This window comes from Harpia harpyja, chromosome Z (genome assembly GCF_026419915.1).
Source record: "Harpia harpyja isolate bHarHar1 chromosome Z, bHarHar1 primary haplotype, whole genome shotgun sequence".
In the NCBI taxonomy this organism is placed as follows: domain Eukaryota; kingdom Metazoa; phylum Chordata; class Aves; order Accipitriformes; family Accipitridae; genus Harpia; species Harpia harpyja.
The window spans coordinates 61,262,497-61,285,314 of record NC_068969.1 but is presented as its reverse complement, the minus strand read 5'-3'; the positions used below and the strand labels follow the sequence as shown (position 1 = coordinate 61,285,314).

The 22,818-nt window shown below is 47.9% G+C and overlaps 1 protein-coding gene across 6 annotated transcripts; it reads left to right on the top strand.

Moving 5' to 3' along the window:
* Positions 1-7,822: 7,822 nt before the first annotated feature.
* CHRNB3 (cholinergic receptor nicotinic beta 3 subunit) lies at positions 7,823-21,252 on the top strand. Of its 6 annotated transcripts, XM_052778437.1 has the most exons (7): positions 7,824-8,166; positions 11,812-11,963; positions 13,022-13,066; positions 17,913-18,022; positions 18,244-18,773; positions 18,861-19,126; positions 19,641-19,899. In XM_052778437.1, exons 1-7 carry the CDS (start codon positions 8,112-8,114, stop codon positions 19,773-19,775), a joined length of 1,293 nt encoding a protein of 430 aa, XP_052634397.1. In that variant the 5' UTR covers positions 7,824-8,111; the 3' UTR covers positions 19,776-19,899. The 6 variants fall into 6 exon arrangements, with proteins under 6 accessions (XP_052634400.1, XP_052634396.1, XP_052634397.1 ...); XM_052778440.1 differs by lacking the exon at positions 18,861-19,126 and having other exon boundaries at positions 7,823-8,166; positions 19,641-21,252; XM_052778435.1 differs by having other exon boundaries at positions 7,825-8,166; positions 18,244-19,126.
* The last annotated feature ends 1,566 nt before the right edge of the window (positions 21,253-22,818 follow it).

Sequence of the window (22,818 nt, the reverse complement as noted above, 5' to 3'; positions counted from 1 at the left end):
GTGGGAGGTATTAAATGAAGAACCTCTTGCAAACTCCCCCCCCACTGTTTTTACCTGGAGAAGTTGGCTTTACAATGCCGGTTAGGGTGACCACTGCGACAGAGGTAAGGTCTGGTCTACTGACTGGCTGCTGGCAGAGCAGTTTCTGCTTTTTAGTCAGGGGTGATCCAAAGTAAAATGCATGCCCTTCATAGGAGCTGCCACATTCAACTGAGTGAGTGTCCTGACTGCTGTGTTGAAATTCCCACTTTGTAAAATTCTTGGCTGTAATGTAGCTAGGACTTTGCTCTCAGCATGCCACAGCCTCCAAAATATGAGTCCAGGCTGGGTCCAGCCCAGGGCCCAGAACTCCTTCTTTCTGGGCAAGAGTTGCAACCATTTGATATCACACAAAAGATGGGTGCATTTCAAAGATCAGGGGTCTTGCTCACAGGAGGACTAAACAGCCTGGATCCTGGGTGGCTGAAGATGCTTGGCATTGCCAGTAGCTCCTAACTTAAGAAAACCCAGACACCATTTGGAGATGAAGCCTTTCTAAGTGGAGCAGGCCTGGTTTCCCTTTGCAGGACTTCAGCACCTTCTCATTTGGTAGGCAACTAGAAGGTCAGGCATGTAAAATTTCAGCAAAGCAGTGCCTGAATGAGGCACTCACATTGTCTGTATGCTAATCGGAGCTTTTTAACATTTCTGCCTCCAGTTTTGAAAGGGAGGACAAGTAAGGGGTGACGAGGCATGCTGCTGATAAATGGTTGGCAGGGGAAAGTTTGTAAAGAGCTCTCAAGGTGAAGGGAAATGGTCAGAATAAGTCTGAATGAACCAGAGAGTGGCCACCTCAGCACTCAAGCAAGGATTTAACACCTGTTTGGTTGTTGGGTTTTGGGTTTGTTTTTGTTTTTTCCTCCTGTCCTCTTCCAATTTATTTCTGAAAGCTAAAGACAAAGGCACTGGCATCTGTCCTGTAGCTCAGCAGCCCATGTTGAGGATGTTGAGGAGCTATGTTTATAAGCCCCTCAGTTTTGTGAGGCTGAATGTGGCTGAGACAATTGTTGTTGCTGTTGCATTTTCTGTAAAAATAGTAGCTTTCAAAAAAAACCTCACAGTGTACAAAATTTCGAGTATGAAGTTTGTGTTCATGAAGCACAATCTGATAAGGTGGTTGTGTACTTGCAGATTTGAGTATACAATATACAACTTTTTTCCACAGAAATGCAACTCCTAATACAAACGCTGAAAATGCACATGATGGAGAACTTATTAACTGCGGAAATAACTGTCTTTCTGTAACCCAAGCAGGTAGGAAGAGGCATAGAGCAGCAGAGGAAAATGCACAACAGCAATTGCATTTCTTTTTATTGAAACATCATGAAAAAAGCCACAAGCACCAGAAAAACATCCAGTAACATAATGAAGAAAGAGACAAGAGTATGGGCCTCCAAGCATTCCTAGCAAATATGTTACGTTTTCATCTTTTGGCCAATAGAGAACTATTACCTGTGTCAAGAGCCATTTCTAAAGCTAAAAAGAAACCTCTTTGCGAATTGTGTGTGGATGATGTGGACCCACGAAGCAACCACCTCTGTTAATTCAGGAAAAGATTATGAAGAGAAAAATGCCCTCAAATGCAGGCAGGAACAGAGCTTGTAGCCCTCATCCAATCTCTGACAAAGCATTTGGTTTTGCTATGGTATCTCCAAGGGAGTCCCCCACCCTCCCATGCCAGAAGCAGTGGCTCCAAAAACAAAGTCTGTCAGCTACCATCATTCAGGCTGCGTGGCAAGGCTATCATGTCCGAAGAGAAGTGGACAAAATGAACAAAGCTGCAGCCAGGATTCAGGCAGCTTATCGAGGCCATAGGACACGGCAGGAATTACCCTTTGGGTTTTACGGTTGCCTTGGGCATAAAAAGCCTGTATTAAATTGGAAGGAGAAAGCAGAAAAGAAGATGATGGCGCTCCCTCTTCTCATGGAGCGCTGCATGTGTGGGGATAAGGGCTCCCAGGCACCAGGTGTTACCACTGAAAATGAGAGGCCAAGATGTCGATGCAGAGATAGACATGAAACAGGCACTTCTGTCATTCCCAGAGCAGTTGTCTTCAAAACAGAGTTTTCTCTCACACCCTGCAAAGTCTTGACCCTTGCTAATAGTTCACTTAGCCTTGAAGTCTTCCAAGCCTTCACATCTGAACAGCAAGTCCATGATACTGCAGATAAAATCTGGGCTGCGAGGAGCGTTTACCAAAGCAGAGATAAGCTTGGTAAAATGGAAAGACAAGCTGAGAAAATAATAGCAGAGCTGAGCCAGATCTTCATCTACAGTTATCAACTCAGACCAAACAGTTGTGAAAATCACCATGTTTCAGAGCTAGCTAGTGTCACCAAAATGCAGGAATTGAGCACAGAGCCCCAAGACACAGTGCCATGTCCTGAACAAGACCTCATTGTAAAATTAGAGCTGGAAAAGGAAAACAAAGAGTCTAATGCAGCGGGCAATGCACTATCTATTAGAAATATTAATGTGCATACAGTGGTGAAGAGCCCGTGCATTTCCAAAAGGTCCATCTCCCTACGTGTCTCCAGTCCCAATGGAGCAGTGGAAGGTTTTTACAGGGAAACAGGCAGCGGGAAGTGGCATGGACTGTACACTTTCAGAAGGCACAGGGACTCAAAGCTGTCTCAAGTCTGCATTCACGTAAATGTGGTGGATATGGGAAGGAGGGAAGGCAGAAGTTCATCATGGTAGGAAGGCGCAAATGAAACCCATGATTGGACCGGCTCTTGTTCTGCAAAACCTTGTCCCTGTGCTTGCAGGGTCTGGTCACCACTGAAACAACTGTCTGAGAGCAGCTTGGAAGTGAGTTCTGTTCTTTCTAGCAGCCTCCATCAAGCGTTCCTGTCAGCCCTTTCCCAGCTTGCTGTGCTAAGTGGCTGCTTGTTCCCTAGCTGACACAAAGGCTTTTTTTCCCTTGCCCACTGTGTGAAAGAGGTTAAATCTCTAAAGGCAAGTGGTAATTGCTGCCACAAACAGGTCCATGCACAAGTGCAAAATTCTTACCTATTTTTAGGCCTTGTTATCCAGCCCCAATTAACATTATGCAGAGTTCCAGCTATGAATGCATCATTCAAAGCATGAGTTTTCAAATCTACACATGTTGCGCTGGGGTCCCAAATAAAGCTCACTCAGCGTGTAATCTGCACTGTAGCCCAAACAAGTCCGACGGACCGACTATGTCCACAGACCTTAACACAGCACGGCCCTGGCCACTCCAGCCAAAGTGCTGCCTGCACATCCACGCGGTGCTGCCTGCACTGCCCGGGTCCTGCCAGCGAGGGGTGCTAAAACAGCACGGGAGAGGAGGGAGGGAAACGTCCACAACGGAGCCTGAAAAGAAAAAAGGCAAGGAGAAGGCGAAAGGACCTTCTCTCGGCATGTGAGAAGGAAAAAAAAAAGGAGGAGGAGGAAAGTGGCGGCTGTGCTGGGGCACGGCGGGAAGAGATGAAGGACTGTGGGATGCGGTGCAGCTCCCCGTGGGAAAGGGGTGCGGAGGGGGGTGGCGGGGGGAAAGGATGGAGGGCAAACAGCAGGCAGGGAGAGAGCGAATGGGTTTGTGCTTGGTGCAGCCTATAAGCAAGCCAAGAGTGACAGCAGGAAGGTGCCTGTGGGGGACCGGGAGCTGGAGGAGAGCAGAGAGTCTTCAGCGTGTACGGGCAGCTGGATGGCTGGCTGCAAACTCTGTGCCCTCTGGCACGTGAAGTGCCTGGTGCTGCAAAAGCTGCTGGTGAGCTGGGCTAAAAACATCCCTCACCCGGAGAAGATGCATGTTTTAGGAAGCTGCTGACGGGGAGAGGTGTCTGCTGACAGTAAAGACCGAGAGCAGAGAGGATCAGAGGGGACGTGCCAGGTTTGCGATGAAGCTCCAGGAGTGCTGCCCTTTCCCACCCCACTTTTGCACCAGAAACTGTCCTTCACCCCTTTGGGGCTGGTGTTTGGCTGCTGTCTCCCTGTGTGGCGTGAGGTGGCACAAAGGCAACTCAGTCCTCTCTTGGGAGCTCTGGGGGGCCTGACACCATCCCAAATACTGGCACTACAGGCATGACTCCCTTGGCTCCTGGCATACCAGCCCCAGGGACCAGGGAGGCTGAGTTGGGTTGGGGAGGGAGAAGGCACATCCACCTGGAAGGAGCCTCCTGCCCCATAGCTGCTGTAACAGCCTCTTCTCTGCAGCCCCTCTTTTCTCTTCCCTGCAGCTAACAACCCTAGAGGTGCTGCAAACCCCTCTCCAGCTCTTGGTTTTGGAAATGGGGCTTCTTGGTTCTGGTTCACAGCATCTCCCATCCACATCTTTCCTCCTCACCCTCCTTATCCCCTCAGTCCAGGTTCCCCACCCTCTGGTTGCCAGCCAGCACTGCCACCTCTCCCTGTAAAATGCGTTTTCCACTCTTGGCTACATGACACCTTCAGGTAACGTGGCTTGGCACTCTCCATCACAACCTCAGGTTTTCAGTTGCTCCTAATATTAACCATGTGGGCTCAAACTGATGGATTTGTGCCTCTGTGGCGGAGGAGTGATTTAGATTGCTTAAAGAATCACCATCAAAGGTATTAGCAAAAGTGGTTTTATTACGACATTGTAAAAGTATGACTTAACAAAGTTTGATGGCAAGGTTCACTCTACTATTTACTACATGGGAGAAACATACAAAGGAAAATTGAGTTAGAATTGAGCAGAATGATTTACACAGAGACCAGAGATGCAAAAGTGTAAGGAAAAGCCTCCCATTGAGTCACGAGTTTCAGAGCGGACCCGCTTGCTTTCTAAACTCCCTCTCAGACAGGAGCCTAGGGGCAGCTGGATCCACTCCTCATCCCAGACTTGGTTGACAGTTTATGTCTAAAGGATTATATATACAAAGTTTGTAATAATTAATATTGAGTCACTACATGGATTAGTAATGTTTCATCAGTATTAATTCAGCATGCTATTAGTCACTTACCGAGAATCTGTTGCGAAAAAGGCGTCTCTCTACCTTGGGTAAGGAAGGATCTCTTAGTCTCAGGTAAGGAATCTCAAACCTTGAAAGGCGTCCCCGCTCAAGGGGAGATCACTGCCATGCAGCCATGCTGCCTAGCAGGGAGAGCTTAAAGAAAGCTCACTTAGGCTGTCATATTTATGGGATGAATTGGTTGTCTTGTAATCAAATTGCATACAATGGGAAAGGTATGCATGAGACTCCTTGTACACATGACTTTCTTTGTTCCTTGATAAATGAGTCTTGGAAAAACCACACGCTATTCATGTGTTAATCATGTGATTGGTGTTCCAAGCTCATAGGCATCTATGCTCACTGGGTGACTCTGTTGCTTTGTGGGTTTCCTAGAGGTATTCTTGGCCCAGCTATGGCTCAGGTCTTTACCTCCTCTGGAGCCTGTACCAAACTACTGCAAGTTTGGTTAAGGGGTCGAGCGCATCCATCACAGCCTCTAGGTGGATTTCTCTTTTTTATCCCCAGAAGCTTGAGCTGCCCAGAGAGTGAGGCCCAGTCCCAGCATTGCTTGTGTTCAGGCAGCTCTTGGCTCTTTACAGCCTGGAAGTGCAGTCTCATGTCAGTTACAAATTCCATGAAACCTGTAGAAAAGCAAAGGCAGGTTCTCAACAGAGAAGATTCAAGTTTTACCCAGGAATTTGTTTGCTATGTCAAGGTAGATGCTCCCCATGCTTCATGGCCTGGCTGGTAAAATGGAGTATTCATGCATACTTCCCTTCCCAAAATGTTGGAGAGCATGGCTGAATAAAGACTTGTAACAGAAAGCATCATCAGCAAGCAGAGAGAATTTATTTCTCCAATACCCTCCTCTGGTTGCCAGATAACTCTGGGAGCCAAAGACCAGGCAAGCTAGGTCCTTACCTCTTGTCACAGTCTAGGCAGTGTGTGGAGGCAATGGTAAAGCAAGCATACATCATATTTTCCTCCAAGCAACTACCATGTAGTAGCAAAAATCCTACTCCTGTAGCCATCTGATAGGTTAACTTCATTACCTCAAGGTAGCAGGCTAAAGCCTTATGAAAACAAGTGTCTCTCCAGTCTGTGATACAGCATTGTTTAACAAAGCTGTTAAATGCCTGGATGCAATCTCAGGCAGTAATTATGATCAAACCTGTCAATGGGCAAAGGCTAGGGCTTCCAGTCATGAAGCTGTGGTTCAGCAAAGATGATGGATGATGCCTGAGGGTGCTGAGCTCTGTACAGGACAAGAAACATGCTGGAAAGCACAGGGTAGTCTGCATAGAACATTTTTAAGGAGTAGCTTTGTTGCAGAAAAATTTGCATCAGGCAGAATAATTGTGTTTAGTCCACACTCAGCTTTATGGCAGGTTGTGGTGCTATCTGTCTGCACCACTCCAGTCAAATGTCCACTGTTCTCTTGATGCCAGAATAAAAAAAGGACCCTTACTGTGAACCTCGACGAGTCATGTGCTTATGCCTGGCCTGGATCTAATGGGTAAACCAAGCAATCTGGTAGTGACAGCAGCTGGTGATAACAAGACACTTCATTCAAGACAGTCTTTTGATAGCACCATTGGTTTTGAGTTGCTTTCTGCAGCTGGGATGAGGAAAGGTGCAGAGGAAACCAGCTGCTCCTCCAGCCCTGCCAGGTGAACACCAGCAGAGCTGAGGAGCTAACAAGGGCCCTTGCAGATTTCCCATGTGTAGTACAGTAGTGGAAAAGGCAAACCCCCTGAGCTGCTGCCAGTGGCCTGCCTGAGACCTACGGATGAGGCAGCCTGCAAGTCCACAGCTGCACAAATAAAGTGGTAGGACACTACAAGAAGGTTACTTGTAGCAGCAACGTGACTCTGAACCACACTGAAATGACATCTTTTTCATTACAGGAAGCTGAATAATCTGATAAGGTTACAGCTGCCAGTTATCAGTCCTCTGTGAGGACCTTAGATAAAGCAAATCTGAATCACATAGCTTATGACTGTACCAAAATCTGGGCCACTGCAAGAAATGGGCCCAGCTGTTGCTGAAAAAAACAGGCTTCCCATACAAAAGTCAGCAAGCAATTAAATAACCAGAAAGAATAAATCAAAGGAAGAGTTTGAGGTCTCGGTACAAACTAAAAGAGTTTTGCACCACTCTTCCTTGAACTTCAGAACTTCAGGGAGAAAGCTCTTCTGCAGAGAGTTGGCAAAGTGACTTTCATTTGGGAAGAAAACTGAGAAGATTCTGAGATCCCTTGGCAGACGAGTGGCCAGGGGACAGGAAAAGAGGAACCCGTGTCCCTTTTGATATCAGCAATATCTGGTGGCTTCCGAAAAGAGCCCTGTCCAAGGTGTTGCTGAGGACGAGTGACACCTACAGAGGAACTGGCTAAATAATCAAAGGCCCCACCATTCTCAGTGCTAAACACAAGGCCCTAGGGCAACATACGCTGTTAAGCTGTGCCAATAGATAGTATTGTGCAAGCATTTCTGTGCTGTTGTCTGTGATGTTTTGTTTATGAGTGATGAGATATAAATTTAGAAATCATCCCTGTTTTCCCACCTATATCTTGCTGGATTTCTTCCTCCAAAACAAAAATCCAAAATCCATTTCATAGCTGTAAAACATCAGGTGTAGTATGAAAGATGAATAAGCTAATTCAGGTCTGTAGGGAGGCTGCCTCTTTTATTAGACCAACTGATACAGCTGGCGCAAACAGACAATCTTTCAGGCATGTGATCTATCTTTGGGTCTGATCTGCAGCCTGTTTTTTTCCCCAGCTGTAGCCAGCAGTATAATAAAAGACATTTCTCCTCCTTAAAAACCTTGCCTCACTTCTACTCCTAGACTACAGTGGCTACAGCCACCCAATACCGCCACAAAAAATCAGTCAGAGTTTAGGACCCAGAGCCCTGTTTTAGGCTTACGGGATATGACAGCTGACTGAAAATCAATGAAGTGTGATTTACCGAGCCTCATAATGAGGCAAGATAAGGCTGAAAGGTGCTGTCTTGCCTTGCAGACGCAATTGTCTGCCTTGATTTTTAACTAGATTGTTTTAGTCCCCTATTAGGATAAGACTGATTTGCTTATGAAAAAAAAAGATCAGATTTAAAGGAAAAGCCATGGTGATGCCCATGCTTTGCCTAGCGCTCTTTGTGCTGTGTCTGAGCCACTCAGGTAAGTGCAATTTCTTCTTCTTCCAAGCCGAGCTGCAGATAGTCAACATATTTTTTCTGCTGGCCAGTTAGCTGCTGCTTGCTGGGACAAGGTAGGTGTTGTCTTCCCTTGGTCCCCTTCTTAACACTGTCTGACTAGCAAAATAGGGTTGCATCAGCGGCTGCCTTTGTATTGCACCCACAGCCAGTTTGACAGTAAGATTTTAATAACTCTTGGGGGGGGTGGTCGCTGGGTAGAAGCCAACAAAAAAATGCTAAGCTCGACTCGCCCTGCTAAGGGGAGTTACAGGAGAATCTCCATCACCAGGAGGAAAACTTAAATGCCTCAGGTGAGCTGATGAAAGGCTAAGTGTCCTGTCTGTATTTCTTGGGGTGTTTTGCATGTTTGTGTAGCAGACTCTTTTGCCCCAGCAGCACTCCTGCTCTTGCACGTGTGGGGAACTGCTCCAGGCACGGACTGCAGAGAGAAACAGGAACCTGGGGGAGAGGGGAGATGGCAAACAGTGCTCAGTTACTTGTACGCGCGGTAGCCTGCCAGGGAGCTCCCCAACTTTTGCCTTTTCTGTGCACCATATGGTAAATTCAGGGATGCATCTGTCCTACAGCCACTTCTCTGTTTTTTCAAAGGCAGTGCTACTTTGTTCAGTGTTTTCTCCATGGTTTTATCTAACTTAATCATCAGACAGGGCTTGATCAAACGAGCTGTTAGGCTATTTTTCCTGCTTGATATGTCTTTCTTCTCATTAAAAACTTCTGCTTTTAAACTGTCCTCCTGCAAGTACTGAAGCTGTTTTATAACGGCACCAATCTTGTTCCTTCTGGCTTGCTTTGTGAGACTTCTCAGGTCTTTTTCACTCTTTTCTGTGGCTTCCCCAGCAGCTAAGAATCAACACATCCAGCTCCAAAACCAGTTTTACCACCTCTCTGCTATACCCTCTCAGGGCATTAGGGCCCTTGGACTTCACGTGAGGTATGGGCTGTGAAACAGCACCATTATCCTATGAGGGAGTTCATACACAGCCACGAACACCATGCCTGTGAGGTTTCTGGTTGCGTGTGTGTGTGTGCGGGCGTTATACTCAAATAAACCCAAAGCAATGTATTCCAGCATTAAGACAAAGCTGGTTTTGGTCCTGCATGTTTTGGGGTTGTGGATTTTTTTCTATTCAATAGCTTTCCTGTTAAATTTCCTGTGATTAACAGCCATGCACATGTATGAACCTCCTAAAGGAAAAGTGAAAGGGCTGGGAGCCGAGGTCTCTGCAGAGACTCTTATGTGTCAGGGGATTGGATCACTGAGGTTGTCAGTAGTGAGCTGGGAAAAATACATTCTTTCTTTCTCTTCCTCTGGATGTGGATGCGATGCCTGTCCGGCATGTTTGGGCAGGCAATACAGTTTACTAGGACAGATGCCAGACTCTGTCCCCCATTTGCTGTGGTGGAGCTAGGGTTAGCCGTGGCAGGAAAATAAACCCTGGAGCAAGCAGATGGGGGATTTGTTGCTTCCCAGTTGGTAATAGCAGACCTCAAAGGCTTGTGACAAAGCGGCAAGACATGGGGTGGCCACAGAGGCTGCTACAAACTGTATTGACAGCTGCATGAGCCCGTCCCTGGCTATGGTGCAGAGCAAGTGGAAAGGAGTGTGAAAGCTCCTTTTGACCAGCTGGCCTCCACCTCCCCAGGGTCTGGTAACCCCACCACCACTGTACATCCAACAACAGAGGACAAGCACAGCCTATGCTAGAATATCTGACAGTAAAGTAATTGTTACCCTGTGAATGGCAACCATTAGGCTTCAGAGTTTACAGCTTCTCAAAGTGGAATGGGCATTTGCTGTGGCTGGAAGTGGGGGATGACAGTGCCGCTTGGATCTTGTGCTATCCTGAGAGAATCCAGACTGCATTAGGGAATGATTTTGTCCAATGGGAAGCTCTGGTCTGGGAGCAAGTTTTTGCTTCAGGCAGTCCTTCAGCTGTGCCGCTGCCAGGTCTCCCCCTACCTATGGCCTCACACAGACCCCACCGAGGCAGAGGAGGCTGTAAGGCCTGTCTTGCCCAGGAGATGGGCAGCATCTGCTGGGGGAAAAGGACATGGCCTGGGATAGTGGTCTGTGGTCACGACCTTTCCTCCATGCAGATGGCAGAGCGTTACCCTCTGCCTCCAGTTTTCTGTCTGGAGGGACTGCTGAGCTTGGATGCCCTTTCCTCTCTCCCCATGGCACAGGGACTCTGTTGGGGGCTGCCTTACCTCTGATATTTTCTGCACAGCATGTGTGAGCCCCTCAGCTGTGCCCCCTGCCAAGGCTCTCCCATCGCCTGGTCCTCGCGCCATCCCTTGGCTGCGACCCTCTGTCTGCAGACCCCTCCTGCACCTAATGCCTGGCAGTGCAGGCACAGGTGTCCTGCTCACACTGGGGCTGGCAGGGCATGGGTGGTGAGGGGACAAGGTGGGCCCTGAGCAGTGTGCTTTGAGGACAGCAGTGTTGGCTGTGACCCCCGTGGCACAGGGCCAATCATCAGGAGCTCCTTGTTCCTCCATTGTGCCTTTGAAGAGAGGTGAAATCCTTCTCATCCTCGGGTGCTGTGTGTGTGTGCACAAGGGAAGAGTTGGAGGTCGTGTCAGGACCTCAGCATCACGGAGAGTGGGGCTGACATTTGGGAAAGGATGGAGGGTCTCAACTGCCCTTCCCCTTTCATGTGGGGCAGGGGAAGCATGATGGCAGGGACCAGGGGAGTCCCAAGTCTTGCAGGTACAGACCATGATGGTTCTGTGCTTGGTTGCGGACAGACCGGGCCCTGGCTGCATCACCTAGCTCCTCCTGCTGCCAGATGAGCTCCTTTTGCTCCACCAATGGTGTTGCCCACCCAACCCACCTCCCAACTGGGAGAATTCAGTTTTCTCAACGATATGCTGCTATCCCCTGGTTAACCCCAGAAGGAGGAGTCATTTCCAAGTGCTGCATGAGGCTCCCTCAGATCTGGCTTACAACCCTGTAGCTTCCAGTGGGGAAATCCCACCACCCCGATCCTCGTGCAGGGCAGCCTCTGTCCTAGAGAGGCCATAGAAACCAACCAAGTGCAAGTGAAATCCCTGGGCCCTGCAATGCCCATAGTATATTGCTGCTGTTTCTAGCCGCAAGACAGCCAGCCAGGGATTGCCCCACAGTGACCAGATTTCCCCTGCAGCCCCAGCTCCTTGTGGTAGACCACAGGTATCTGAAAAAACAGAACTCTTTCTCAGGGTGGCATTTATCAGGCTGGATATTTACTACTCGAATGAAAGAGAGCACCTGATGCTCTGAGCCTGCGGATCTTCTAAAGAATAATAAACAAGAAAGACTGGGAAAGTACATTTATGCAAGACAAAAAGGCAACACAAAACAGAAACCTAGTACAAAGTCATCACTGCTCTGGTCTGATGATTTTTTTCGTGCATGAGTTGGGCTTGGGCTGTCTTGCCTTCCCCTCTCTCCCCTCACCCTGGCTCTGTTGAGAGTCTGTGCATCTGAATTCCTACAGATTTTACTGACAGGAGGTGCTCTGAGGTGAATTTGTCTCACATCATCACTCTGCCTCCCTTCTTCAGGTCATGCTGTTCTCCACATCTGCTTTCTGGCACGCTCCCACTCTCTGTTGCTCTCTTCCAGATGTGGCTGCCTTCAGTTCAATCGCTGAAAATGAGGACGCGCTCCTCAAGCACTTATTTCAAGGCTATCAGAAATGGGTCCGCCCCGTGGAAAACTCCAATGACACCATCAAAGTCCTTTTTGGATTAAAGATATCACAGCTTGTGGATGTGGTAAGTGTTGTGTTGAGCTTGGTAAAACATCCCTTCTTTTATAGACAGTCGTGCATCCACCTGGGACAGCTGGTGATGCCATTGGCTTTTGCGTCCTGACACATGAAATGCAAAGTGATGGTCAGGCAACAATACGCTGAGTATGATGTGGTGCTGGTGATATGACCTCCTGCTGCACACACAGCATGGGCTGTAAGACTTGTTTGTTTTGCAGCAAACCTGAAAGTGTTTTTTCCCCCGCTGTTCTCGGGGAATAAGGCCTCATTGCATCAGGTGTTAATCAAATAGTCCATGCCAGACGGTCTCTGGTGCCTATGTTTGCAATTTAATGTCAAGGCAGCTACAGGACGGAGGTGAGGAAGGGTAGAGCTGGTTGGACATTGTTCACTCTAAGCAAGTTTGTATCCAGGCCAAAGGCAGCTCATATCTTGACCCAGCTGGCCGCTCAGATAAGACGCCAGAGGCAAAACACACAATCCCATGTTTTTGCCCACATGAAAAGTTTCCCTTCCCTTTCCCCTCCATCACTGCAATGCACAGTGGAGTTTGCACAGTGCCCAGAGGTACCCACACAACAGTGTGCTCCTCACATCCCCCAGCCCCTGGCAGCATCCCCGTGTGCCATGGAAGGCAGACTCTAATTTTGTGCTTTATTTACATATTCAGGACAATGTTTCAGCTTGTGTCTTTCCAAACTCACTTCGGGCTAAGCAGTGTGGGGAGATGAGCCATCCTGTGAGCCCACAGCCATGTGCATCCTGACCCCACTCACTGGCTGAGCCCTGCTGCCTTCCCTGCTCTTTGACATCTGATTCCTTCAGGCTGCTGTGAAATGCCAGACCTCATTTTTCCAGCCTCAGAAGCTCCCAGGGAGAGCAGGCACAGCACCTAGAAAGTCAGTTCACTTCCCCCAGTAGTGACTGAAGAGCCCAGGCCCATGGGGAAACAGGACCGTAGGGATCTCCTCTGCTTGGCACAGGGCTGAACTCAGCAGGCATAGGGGCTGTTTCTGCTGCCTGTTTTGGTATTGCAATCCTCTCTACTTTGTGTCACCCTAGGATGAGAAGAATCAGCTGATGACAACGAACGTGTGGCTGAAGCAGGTAAATTAGACCGAGTCAGACCTCCCATTTCAGTGCAGGGCTGCTGAGCTGAGCGACCATCCCAGCACACTGCGCCATCCATCCCCTTTCGGGACGCCGAGTGGCCAGACAAAAGCAGCACATTTTACCTTGCCTGACATTTTTACTTTACTCCTCTCAATTCAGCAAATGCATAAAGGGGCAGAAAGGCAGGTGGATGGGCCTTTAGGAAATAGGGTACCCTCTTCTCCTGGCCTGCACCCCAGCTATGCACTCAAGCCAGCTGTATTTCAGGGAAGCAACATCTCCTAATACTGCAGTGGCTGTCCCTGGGATGCTGTGTGTGCCCTGAGGGACTATCCTGTCTCTGACTTAGAGGTCACGCAAGTACTGTCTCTCTTGCTGGAGTTAAGAGTGGTGCCTTGGATAGATTTATTCTTCAGCATGAGTAAAGAGAAAGAAAAGGCCAGCATGTTAGATCCCACTCACTCACACCCACCCTTTGCCCAATTAAAATCTGTGGCAAATTAATCAGATCTCTCTAACATAATTGCTTCTCGAAGTGACAATAATTTATACAAATGGGGGAAAGGTGGAAGTTGAACTGTTAGGTCTCCTTTCTCTTCACTGCTGAAGAACACTGCATTTGGTTTAGATTACATTGCACTAGTTTATTGACCTTGTGACAATTATTTTAAGTCTCTCAGCCATATGAGTATCTATAAACATGTCAGCTGATCCTACGCAGGGGACATAAAACCCAAGCTGTACTTGAAATGATGCCATGGGAAGTGGTTCCCAGGGGTCGTTGGGCTGGTGGAGAAGCAACGTGGCTCAGTTTTTGTTCTCAGTCTGCTACCTGTAGTGCTGCAGTGAGTGTGAGCTTCTGGGTGGAGCATGACCCCTAAAGGCCGTATGGACATTATATGCAAAGATGGTCTCTCCCTTGAAGAGGGAGAACCTCAGACTTCCCCTCGCTGCAGGGAAGACAGGAATTTCCCCTTTTGCTGGGGAAATTTGCCACTGATCTGAATCCAGCTGCGGAGAGCCTGCCCTGAAAGAGCTGCAGCGTTACATTTTCCCTACCTTCAGCTGCAATTGCAGAGCCCCTCATGTGCACGGGGCCAGATCTTGGCTTCCTTACTCCGAGTAGCCACTTGGGCAGACAGCAGAGCCTTCCTACAAGGGTAACCCCTTGCCCCCTGTCTATCTTCTCCCATTCCCACCCTGTGTCCTTGCAGGCTGCAGCACCCACCTCCCCCTGCAGGTCCAAGTCCTGCAGTCTGCAGGTATGGAATCAACCCACCTCACCCTCCTCATTCTCTCTGTTCCTGCAAGTGTCCCCCAAAAGATTTTACAGCCTTTGACAGAATATTCCTGGGTCTGACCATCTCCTCCTTCTCAGGGAAGACTTGGCTGCTTGCTCCATCCAGGACAGCAAAGTCTCCTATGCCCTGGAGCAGCCTTCATCCCCCAGGCTGGGTGACATCTTCACCCAGGTTACAGTGACTGCAGAAGACAGGGACCTGAAATTCTGGCTCACATTAGCAGGTCAAATGCAAGTCCAGGCTGCTAAAAGGCATTAGGCCTGAGACACTAATGCAGACAGACACCTACTGATCCTCTCTCCATTGCTGCATGAACGTGTGTGGGGACATTTAGGGTTAGACCTTCCATGCTGAGCACCCTCTTTGAATCGCAGCATTGGCCTCCCCAGAGTCATAGCTTGGAGCCTGTGTCACCACTCTTGCTGTGGGAAATCAGGTTCTGCTGCAAGTTACTCCAAACATGCTGCAGGAGGTAGGGACATGCCACCATCCACTCACTGCGTCTGGGGTGTAGGGGAGGATGAGGGGGAAGCCACTTTATCCGATCCTTCAGCCTCATGCTGTGGCTAAAAGAAGGACCTACCCAGGAGTCTGTACTGTAGACATGCTGATTTCTCTGGAGGCCCTAAGAGACTCTGCTCAGATTTTATCCAGGGCAGCTCTCTGGGGTAACTCAGCACTGTGATTTTCAGAATTGTTGAGCAGGGCTCTCACTTCTTGTTACCGTTTCTAATACCGCTTCTCTGAGGGGCTGAGCACATCAAGGCCCAAATGAAATGCAAAGGGAGCAGAAAATAGGTGAGACACAGGTTCTGATTTTCACACATGTAGATGCCCCCAGGAGGTCAGGCTGAGCACTAAATACTTGTGGCCTGACCCAGGTGTCCTGCTTTGGGAATCATGTATTCCTGTAGGCTCAGCGTGAACTGGTTCCATGTGCAATCCAATGCTTGGGGGATTATTAGAGTGCATAAGCACAACAGCTAGGAAAAGGTCCATGAAACTAAACAGCATTAAAATAACTTTTTCTTTTGGGTAGTGAAAAGTGAAAAACATTAAACAAACCAGAACTCTCTAATGACACAGACCCTGTCCTTCTGCAGGAGGTGGGGAGGTCAGGGGAGACTGGTCCTCACCCTGGGGTGTGTGAGGTTGAGGCGGAATCACAGTCATAATTTCTTTGCAAAAGTCTGGCTTTTCTTAGGTGAGCAAAGCTTAAATCCGAGGGTTTTCTTTTTTTTTTAACCTCAAATATCCAGATGCTCAAGATGGTGGGACTTGATGATGTGCATTCAGGCAGACACACAAGGTGCAAAAGGAGCTTTTAGTGGTTACTGAGAAAGTATCTGGGTTCAAGCAAGCTATGGAGTCTACTAGCAAGTGTCGAGAATCTGGGTCCAGTGTTTCTTGGTCTGCTTGCTGTGGGTTAAGCACTTGAGTGACAGCCCAGAGACGGGAATTTGGCAGAACTGGAGGAAGAGGAGAGTAATGCGGGGGGGGTGGGTGGGGGTGGGTGGTCTGGGGCAGCTTGGAAGAAAGGGAGAAGAGAGGAAAGGGCCCTTCGCATCTGCTGCTACAGTTTGTGTCAGCATAGCCCATAGGGCGATTCCTGTTTTAAACAGCTCATCTTCAAAGTCTGCACACAATCTATTTTCTGCTCTAGTAAGAAGACACACAACCATTTGCCTTGCAGACAAGAAAGAGCACTTTAGCTGGGAGAGAAATCATTGCAAGGCAGGGGGGAGGGAAGAGTATTGCAGATGCAGCAAATAAGCCAGGCCAAGGGGCTGCTCCAATTCAACTCCAGAGGGATGATTATATCTCCAGGTGGCTCACAGGGTATTTGCTTCTGTTGTGTTAGTGCAGGCTATGAGCTGACTGTGTTGGCTGCTGCTGTCAGCCCTGATTATCCTCTTGCATAACAGGTATGTTTCCAGCCTAAGCTCCCTGGCACCTATTGCAGGAGGTGTCCAGGACACTTGTGAGTCTGTGCCCACTTAACAGCCCAGGCTGCTGGAAACGTCTGGTAGGTACCCACCAGCTCACACTGCAGGTGGTGTGCTCTGTCCCTGCTGCTGAGGCTAAGAGCAGCAATGACCCCTCATCTCTTTCCACACCTGAACAGCTCCCATCCCTCCTTCAGCAGCAGGAGGAGCCAGGGATGAAGGGCTGTGCCTGATAGCTGACACCAGCCATTTGGGCAGTTCAGAGAGTGGGTCCATATCTCTTCTGATGCAGGTAGTGGGGCCATTAATCCTGCTATGGTACCACCCTGGGCAACTGCCTCCTTTGCTTGTGCTTTGGGCCAGATTTTAGGAGGAATCTACCAACCACCTGCCCATGACGTTGGGCCCCATCCCTTGCCTGCACCTGGAGGAGGAGGATGCTTGTTCTCGCTGTCTGTGTTTAGGTCTCTACTGAGGATCTGGGTTGCTGTCACACTGTAAAGGACTGAAATAATAAGTCTCTGTAGGCATAGGTGTGAAAAGCATGTGGAACTGAAGAAGTAAGAGGGGAAAAATATGGTGGGAGAAGAAGCAGAGAATATCGCTTTTTGGCTCGTCCTTAAGTCATGCAGGAAATTGCTCAGAGAAGGCTGAGACCCCCACATCCCTGGGGAGCTCTTAGTGCTGGAGCTTAATGGAAAGTGGTTCATCTTCTGCTTCTTGGTATTGACCACATTCTACAGCTATTGCTTCCTCTCGCTGCTGTTCCTGTGGGCAAGTGAAACCCCCCATCAATAATGAATGGGGATCAGAAAGCTGCTTTTCCACTGCATCTCTGTGGAAATCTCCAGGTTGCTAGAGCCACTTTGCTAGGATCTCCCCATTTGAAAAACAAAAAGAGGTGAGAAAAATTATTCTGGAGTTCAGCATGATGAAAATGGACAAGACTCACCATGCTTTTGTTTTTTTAGTGTTATCTTTTCAGGATTGTAACCAAATGCTTTACAATAGCATTGTATTATTTTTCCTGCAATAGTGTGCAGGTCTTTCTGATGAAAGAACAATGATTTGGTTTGCAAACAGAGTGTACAGATATTAGGTATTGTATTCCGTTCACTGAAAAAAGCCAGGTCTCCACTGAAAAGTAATTAAAGGCCACCTCTCTGCCGCTTGGGTAGTAGTAGCCATGCCAGCTGGCTCTTCTATGGGGTCAGTGCCAGCCAAAGACACCATAGGCTGGTTGTCAGAGGGAAGAAGAGGTGCTATATCAAGGGAAGTGTCTCCTTCCTTCTGGACTACCCTCAGGTGGGCTGGGCAGGGTGGTGAGTGAAGCGAGTCAAGTGCTTACCGGGAGTGCCTGCCTTGAGTTTGCCTGCTGGGGTTGCTGGGGTCTACCTGTGGCTGGAAGGGCAGTGCTTGTGGGGATTAACATCTCCCAGCTATGCCTGCCTGGCATCCTCTCTGCAGCTGAGCAGGCTTACACCAAGCTCTGCCCATTGTGCTGTGCAATGTAGTCCCTCTGAGGCAGGTGGTGGGAGGAGGAATGAGGCTGTTGTGTATGAGTGGGCAGAGGACTCTGCTGGCTTTTTACAGGAATGGATTGACCACAAGCTCTCCTGGAATCCAGAGGAATACGGTGGGATCACTGCCATCCGCGTCCCGTCTGAGTCCCTGTGGCTTCCCGACATTGTTTTATTTGAAAAGTGAGTAGTGTGGCTCCTTGCTCTGGGCTTAGGCAAGAGCTTGGGGAAGGCAAGTCAGGCACCATGAAGCTTGCAAGTGCTGTCAGAAGGTTGCTTCTTTACAAATGTTGGCTTCCCTTGTGCTGCAGGTGATGGGTAGAAAGCATAGCCGGGGGGGGGGGGTAGGACTGGGGCAAACGTAGTCCTGAACTCGGTACTGTTTCTTCCTGTCCAACTCCCAGTGCTGATGGACGTTTTGAAGGATCCCTGATGACCAAAGTCATAGTGAAGTACAATGGAGTGGTAACCTGGACGCCACCAGCCAGTTATAAGAGCTCCTGCACGATGGACGTGACCTTCTTCCCCTTCGACAGGCAGAACTGCTCCATGAAGTTTGGGTCGTGGACGTATGATGGCAGTATGGTGGACTTGATTTTAGTGGATGAAAATGTAGACAGGAAAGACTTCTTTGATAATGGGGAGTGGGAGATCTTAAACGCCAAAGGTATGAAAGGCAACAGGAAGGATGGGCTGTACTCTTACCCATTTGTCACTTACTCCTTTGTTTTGAGACGCCTTCCACTGTTTTACACTCTTTTCTTAATAATCCCTTGCCTGGGATTGTCTTTTCTAACTGTCCTGGTGTTTTACCTGCCTTCAGATGAGGGAGAAAAGCTTTCATTGTCTACATCAGTTCTAGTCTCCCTCACTGTTTTCCTTTTAGTGATTGAGGAAATAATCCCTTCTTCTTCCAAAGTCATCCCTCTGATTGGTGAGTATCTGCTGTTCATCATGATTTTTGTGACCCTCTCTATCATCGTGACTGTGTTTGTTATCAATGTCCACCACCGCTCCTCAGCAACTTACCATCCCATGGCTCCCTGGGTTAAAAGACTCTTCCTCCAGAAGCTGCCTCGGCTGCTCTGCATGAAGGGCCATGTAGATCGTTACTCCTTCTCGGAGACTGAAGGAAAGGAAACCACCTTGAAATCAAAGCTCCCAGGCAAGCAGAAACACAGGCAAGCAAAAGACAGAGAGAAAATTGTTATTGCCTTTCTGGAAAAGGCATCTGACTCCATTCGATATATTTCCAGGCATGTTAAAAAGGAGCATTTCATCAGACAGGTAGGTAAAGGGAGGGCAAGGAGGGATCACAGTTTCCTTGACAGCAATGGCTTCCAAGCTCTTACCTTTTCTGCATGCCTTTCCCTTTGCATCTTCCTCCCGCTCTCATCTGAGACATGTCCTGGTAGCTTCCCTTGCTTGATAAATAATATGTTTTTTGGGAAAACACATTGCTTTAAGGAGAACTGCATTGTGCTGTGAGAGTCCCTGCTCTTCACAGATGCAAAAGGCACAGCAACCTCTCCTGGAGGAATTCCAGCACTTAGCTAAAAGATTTTGCACAGGCTGAAAGAAGTCTGATTACCATGTGCATAAAACTACCAAACTGTTTTGGGGTTTTGAGTGACTTGCAGCTATGGGTGCTGAAAAGGTGATCCATGTCAGTTTTAGGATACAGCACACTACAAAATTCTAATTTTAAAAACAGATTTGTGGAGGTGAAATATACGTAGCAGTATCAATGAAGTACTGGGCTCATTAGTGTTTATGTTTGTTCTCCCTCTCTCCTTCTCAGGTTGTCCAAGACTGGAAATTTGTGGCTCAAGTCCTGGATCGGATCTTCCTGTGGTTATTTCTGGTGGTGTCAGTGACGGGTTCAGTTCTGATCTTTACCCCTGCATTACAGATGTGGCTGAACAGCACTTTGTAGACAATGCTCCCACAGTAGCATACAAGTACAATGCCAAGGGATGGTGGTGCCTTCGAGCTTGGTCTCTATTGTACAGATGGGAAGCAACAGCAGGAACGAGGGAAGGTGATGGTAACAGCGGGCATTGACTACTGCTTTCTATCTTCGTACAACTCTACCAGTTACAGATTCAGCTGAGATCAGAGAAGGACTTAGTGCGCAGCTGAGTCCTAAAGTGAATTGGGGTTGCACAATTGGGTTATAAGTATTTTACTGGTAGCCTGGTTATATTAAAATAACAGCCAAGATTATTAGTTAAAATTGGAAATAGTACTTCTGGCACAATGATTATAATTAAAAGGCAGATCGGTCAGTTAAAATGCTACTTTATAAAAGAAGTTATAGTAGGAACACAAATCAGTACTCAGTTTATCTACATTTCCAAGTAAAACCCACAAAGTCTCTACAAATCACTTTGTGCATGTGTCAGAACTGGCAATTGCACAGCACATGCATCAGAAAAAGTACAAATACCTTTTAGATGGGATGCTCAAAACCGTGACTCTGCAGCCTCACCTTGCTGCAGGATTAGCTCAACAGTGGCAGAACTTACCACTCTGCCCACCTGCTACCAGCCTTTATGGCATGCACACTTCGTCTCTTCTGTTGGCCATCAGGAAGCTATAAGGTGTTACCCACTTTGCAGTATTACTTGCAATTTTGCCTGTTGCTCTGTAATGTACCAAAAGACTGAACAAATAAGGATTTTCCCCATGATCTGCATTTAGAAACTATGATTCCTGCACCTGCTTGTTCACAAGACAAATAGAAGATCACCTGAAGCATATCGCATGGAGAAAGGTGGCTATGCTACCCCATAAGGCAACAGTGATCTTCCTAAACAGTTCAGTTGCAGGGAAGCTGCAGACATCACTTTCAGCAAATGAAACTTGTGGTTGGAGCAGAAGTGGAGTTTCTCCTGAGAGCTGTGGGGTCGCTGTCTACTGGGAAGATACATATTTGGGTGTTGGCTTGTTCATGTTTCCCAGGCAATTCAGAATTTCATTCCTTTAATTTATTAAAATGGGATCCTTCTGCATGCTTAGAAACAGCCCTTAAAAGTGTAAATGAGACCTGACAGAAAATGCAGAGGTGAAGCTTTCACCACTTTTGCTGAGGCAGTGTTTTCCCAACATGGAGTGCTTCAGAAAATCCCATTCAGAACTTGCAGATGTTTGCAAGACTAGCAAAGGATTTGGAGATCCAATTTTCGACCATCTAAATGTGAATCTGGTATTAAAGCTTTAGTTAGCCTTGAAACTTTCTCCCTAGGAATGGAGGTTAGAGGGTGTTAAAAAAACACAGAGGTATTCTTGTGCTTGGATTATGTGTGCACACCAGACCTCTGTGAGTTAATATCATCCCATCTTATTGTGTCATCGAGAAAGCTCTGTTCACTTGTGCAATCACTATTAATAAAGATGTATTTAGTAAATGATTCCTGAGGTGAGAGGGCTCATATGCTGGGCTTTGTTGTTGTTCTCTTGTCAACAAAGTCTAGATTGTAGCACATTTTAAAATCCTTGTCTCAAATCTATTCAAATAGAGGGGTTGTCACATTCTTGGAAAGTCTGTGCGTAAGTTTGGGGAGGGAGCATTCAGATCTGGTTATTATATTGCAGGAATCTAGAACAGACCCATTTAGTTTAGCATATACAGATAGATGTCTTAACATAAGACACTGGTATAAAACTCTTACACATTGACCTTACTGCCAGCTGCTCCTCTCCTCTTGCATTAAGTCAGTTTGTTCCCCTGGCCAGTACTGTGAAACATCTGTAGGAAAAAGGCCAGGAAGCTCCTCTTCCCAGCATTTACAGACTCTTGAAATCACTCAGTGATAGGTTTTCCTTCTGAGCACTGCTGCCAGGGGGCTGCCTGCTAGGCATGACAGATGACAAAACCCTCTCCTGGGCAAGTGCTTCAGGTGTTTAGCTGGCAGATGGCCCTGTCCTCACCTTGTGACCCTTTGGTTGCCCACCCGCAGGCAGCACATGGCTGTGTCGCACGTGGCTGTGTCTGATGCCAAGCTGCTTTTTCTGGCTTATGCTAGTAAAGGTCAGCAGGGCTCAGGTCCTTGGAGTGGGAGATGTATAAACACTGCACAGGTATGGCTTTTGGCCTCTGGTCTTTCTAGCATTGCATCTGGGACTGCCGCATCTGTAGTCTCACTACTCATTATTTTCTTGCGCTGGCTGTTTCTGAGCTTCCCTGAATCTCTTTGCCGCTAGCCCACAAATGCATTCAGCATGTCCCACAGCCTGGCCTACAACTAAAAAACACAACTAGGGAGGGCAGATGGGCAGACAGTCCTCTGATGGGCTCCTTCCCTCTGCTCCATGTGCTCTGCCTGTGGATGACAACATTGCAAATTGCAAATCTTAAAAAAACCCAGCAACCCACTGTCTTACTACTGCCTCAACACGTGCTGCTTTGATTTCTTGGCACTGGTTTGCCAGGACCTTGGCACTGCTTGGCAGGACCATGTGTATCGTCCATTCACCAAGAGGCAAATATGACAAACTCCTCTGGGCCTGTTAGTAGGGGGGGAAGTGCAAAGAAGGTCTCCCTTGGGAAGAGAATGTGATGAGCTGGTTGAGCTGTCAAATTGCTTCTGTGCTTTTAAAATTAATTCATAGATGTCATCACTCTCAAGTAAAGGAGATTTCTTGCTGCCAGCGCTACACTTATCACTGGGAATTATAGTACGGGGTGTTGCTGATGTGGCTTTGGAGGTGATGGGGTGAGAATAGACACACCACTCTTGTGTGCCCTGCAATGAATATGGTTACTTTTCCTGTGGCTGTGTGTGTTGTGTGACCCAACTCAGCGCCTGGGATGGCACCAGCTCTCGTTGAAACTTTTCTTGGTATTTCAGTTAGAAGGTCCCCCGACAAGAATTGGGGCAAGCAAAAATGTCACTTTCGTGTGGGTTCTTCCATATGTGCTCAGATGTGGGCCCCTATTGAAGCTTTCTCCAAGGTGAGATGCTTGTTGTGTCCCG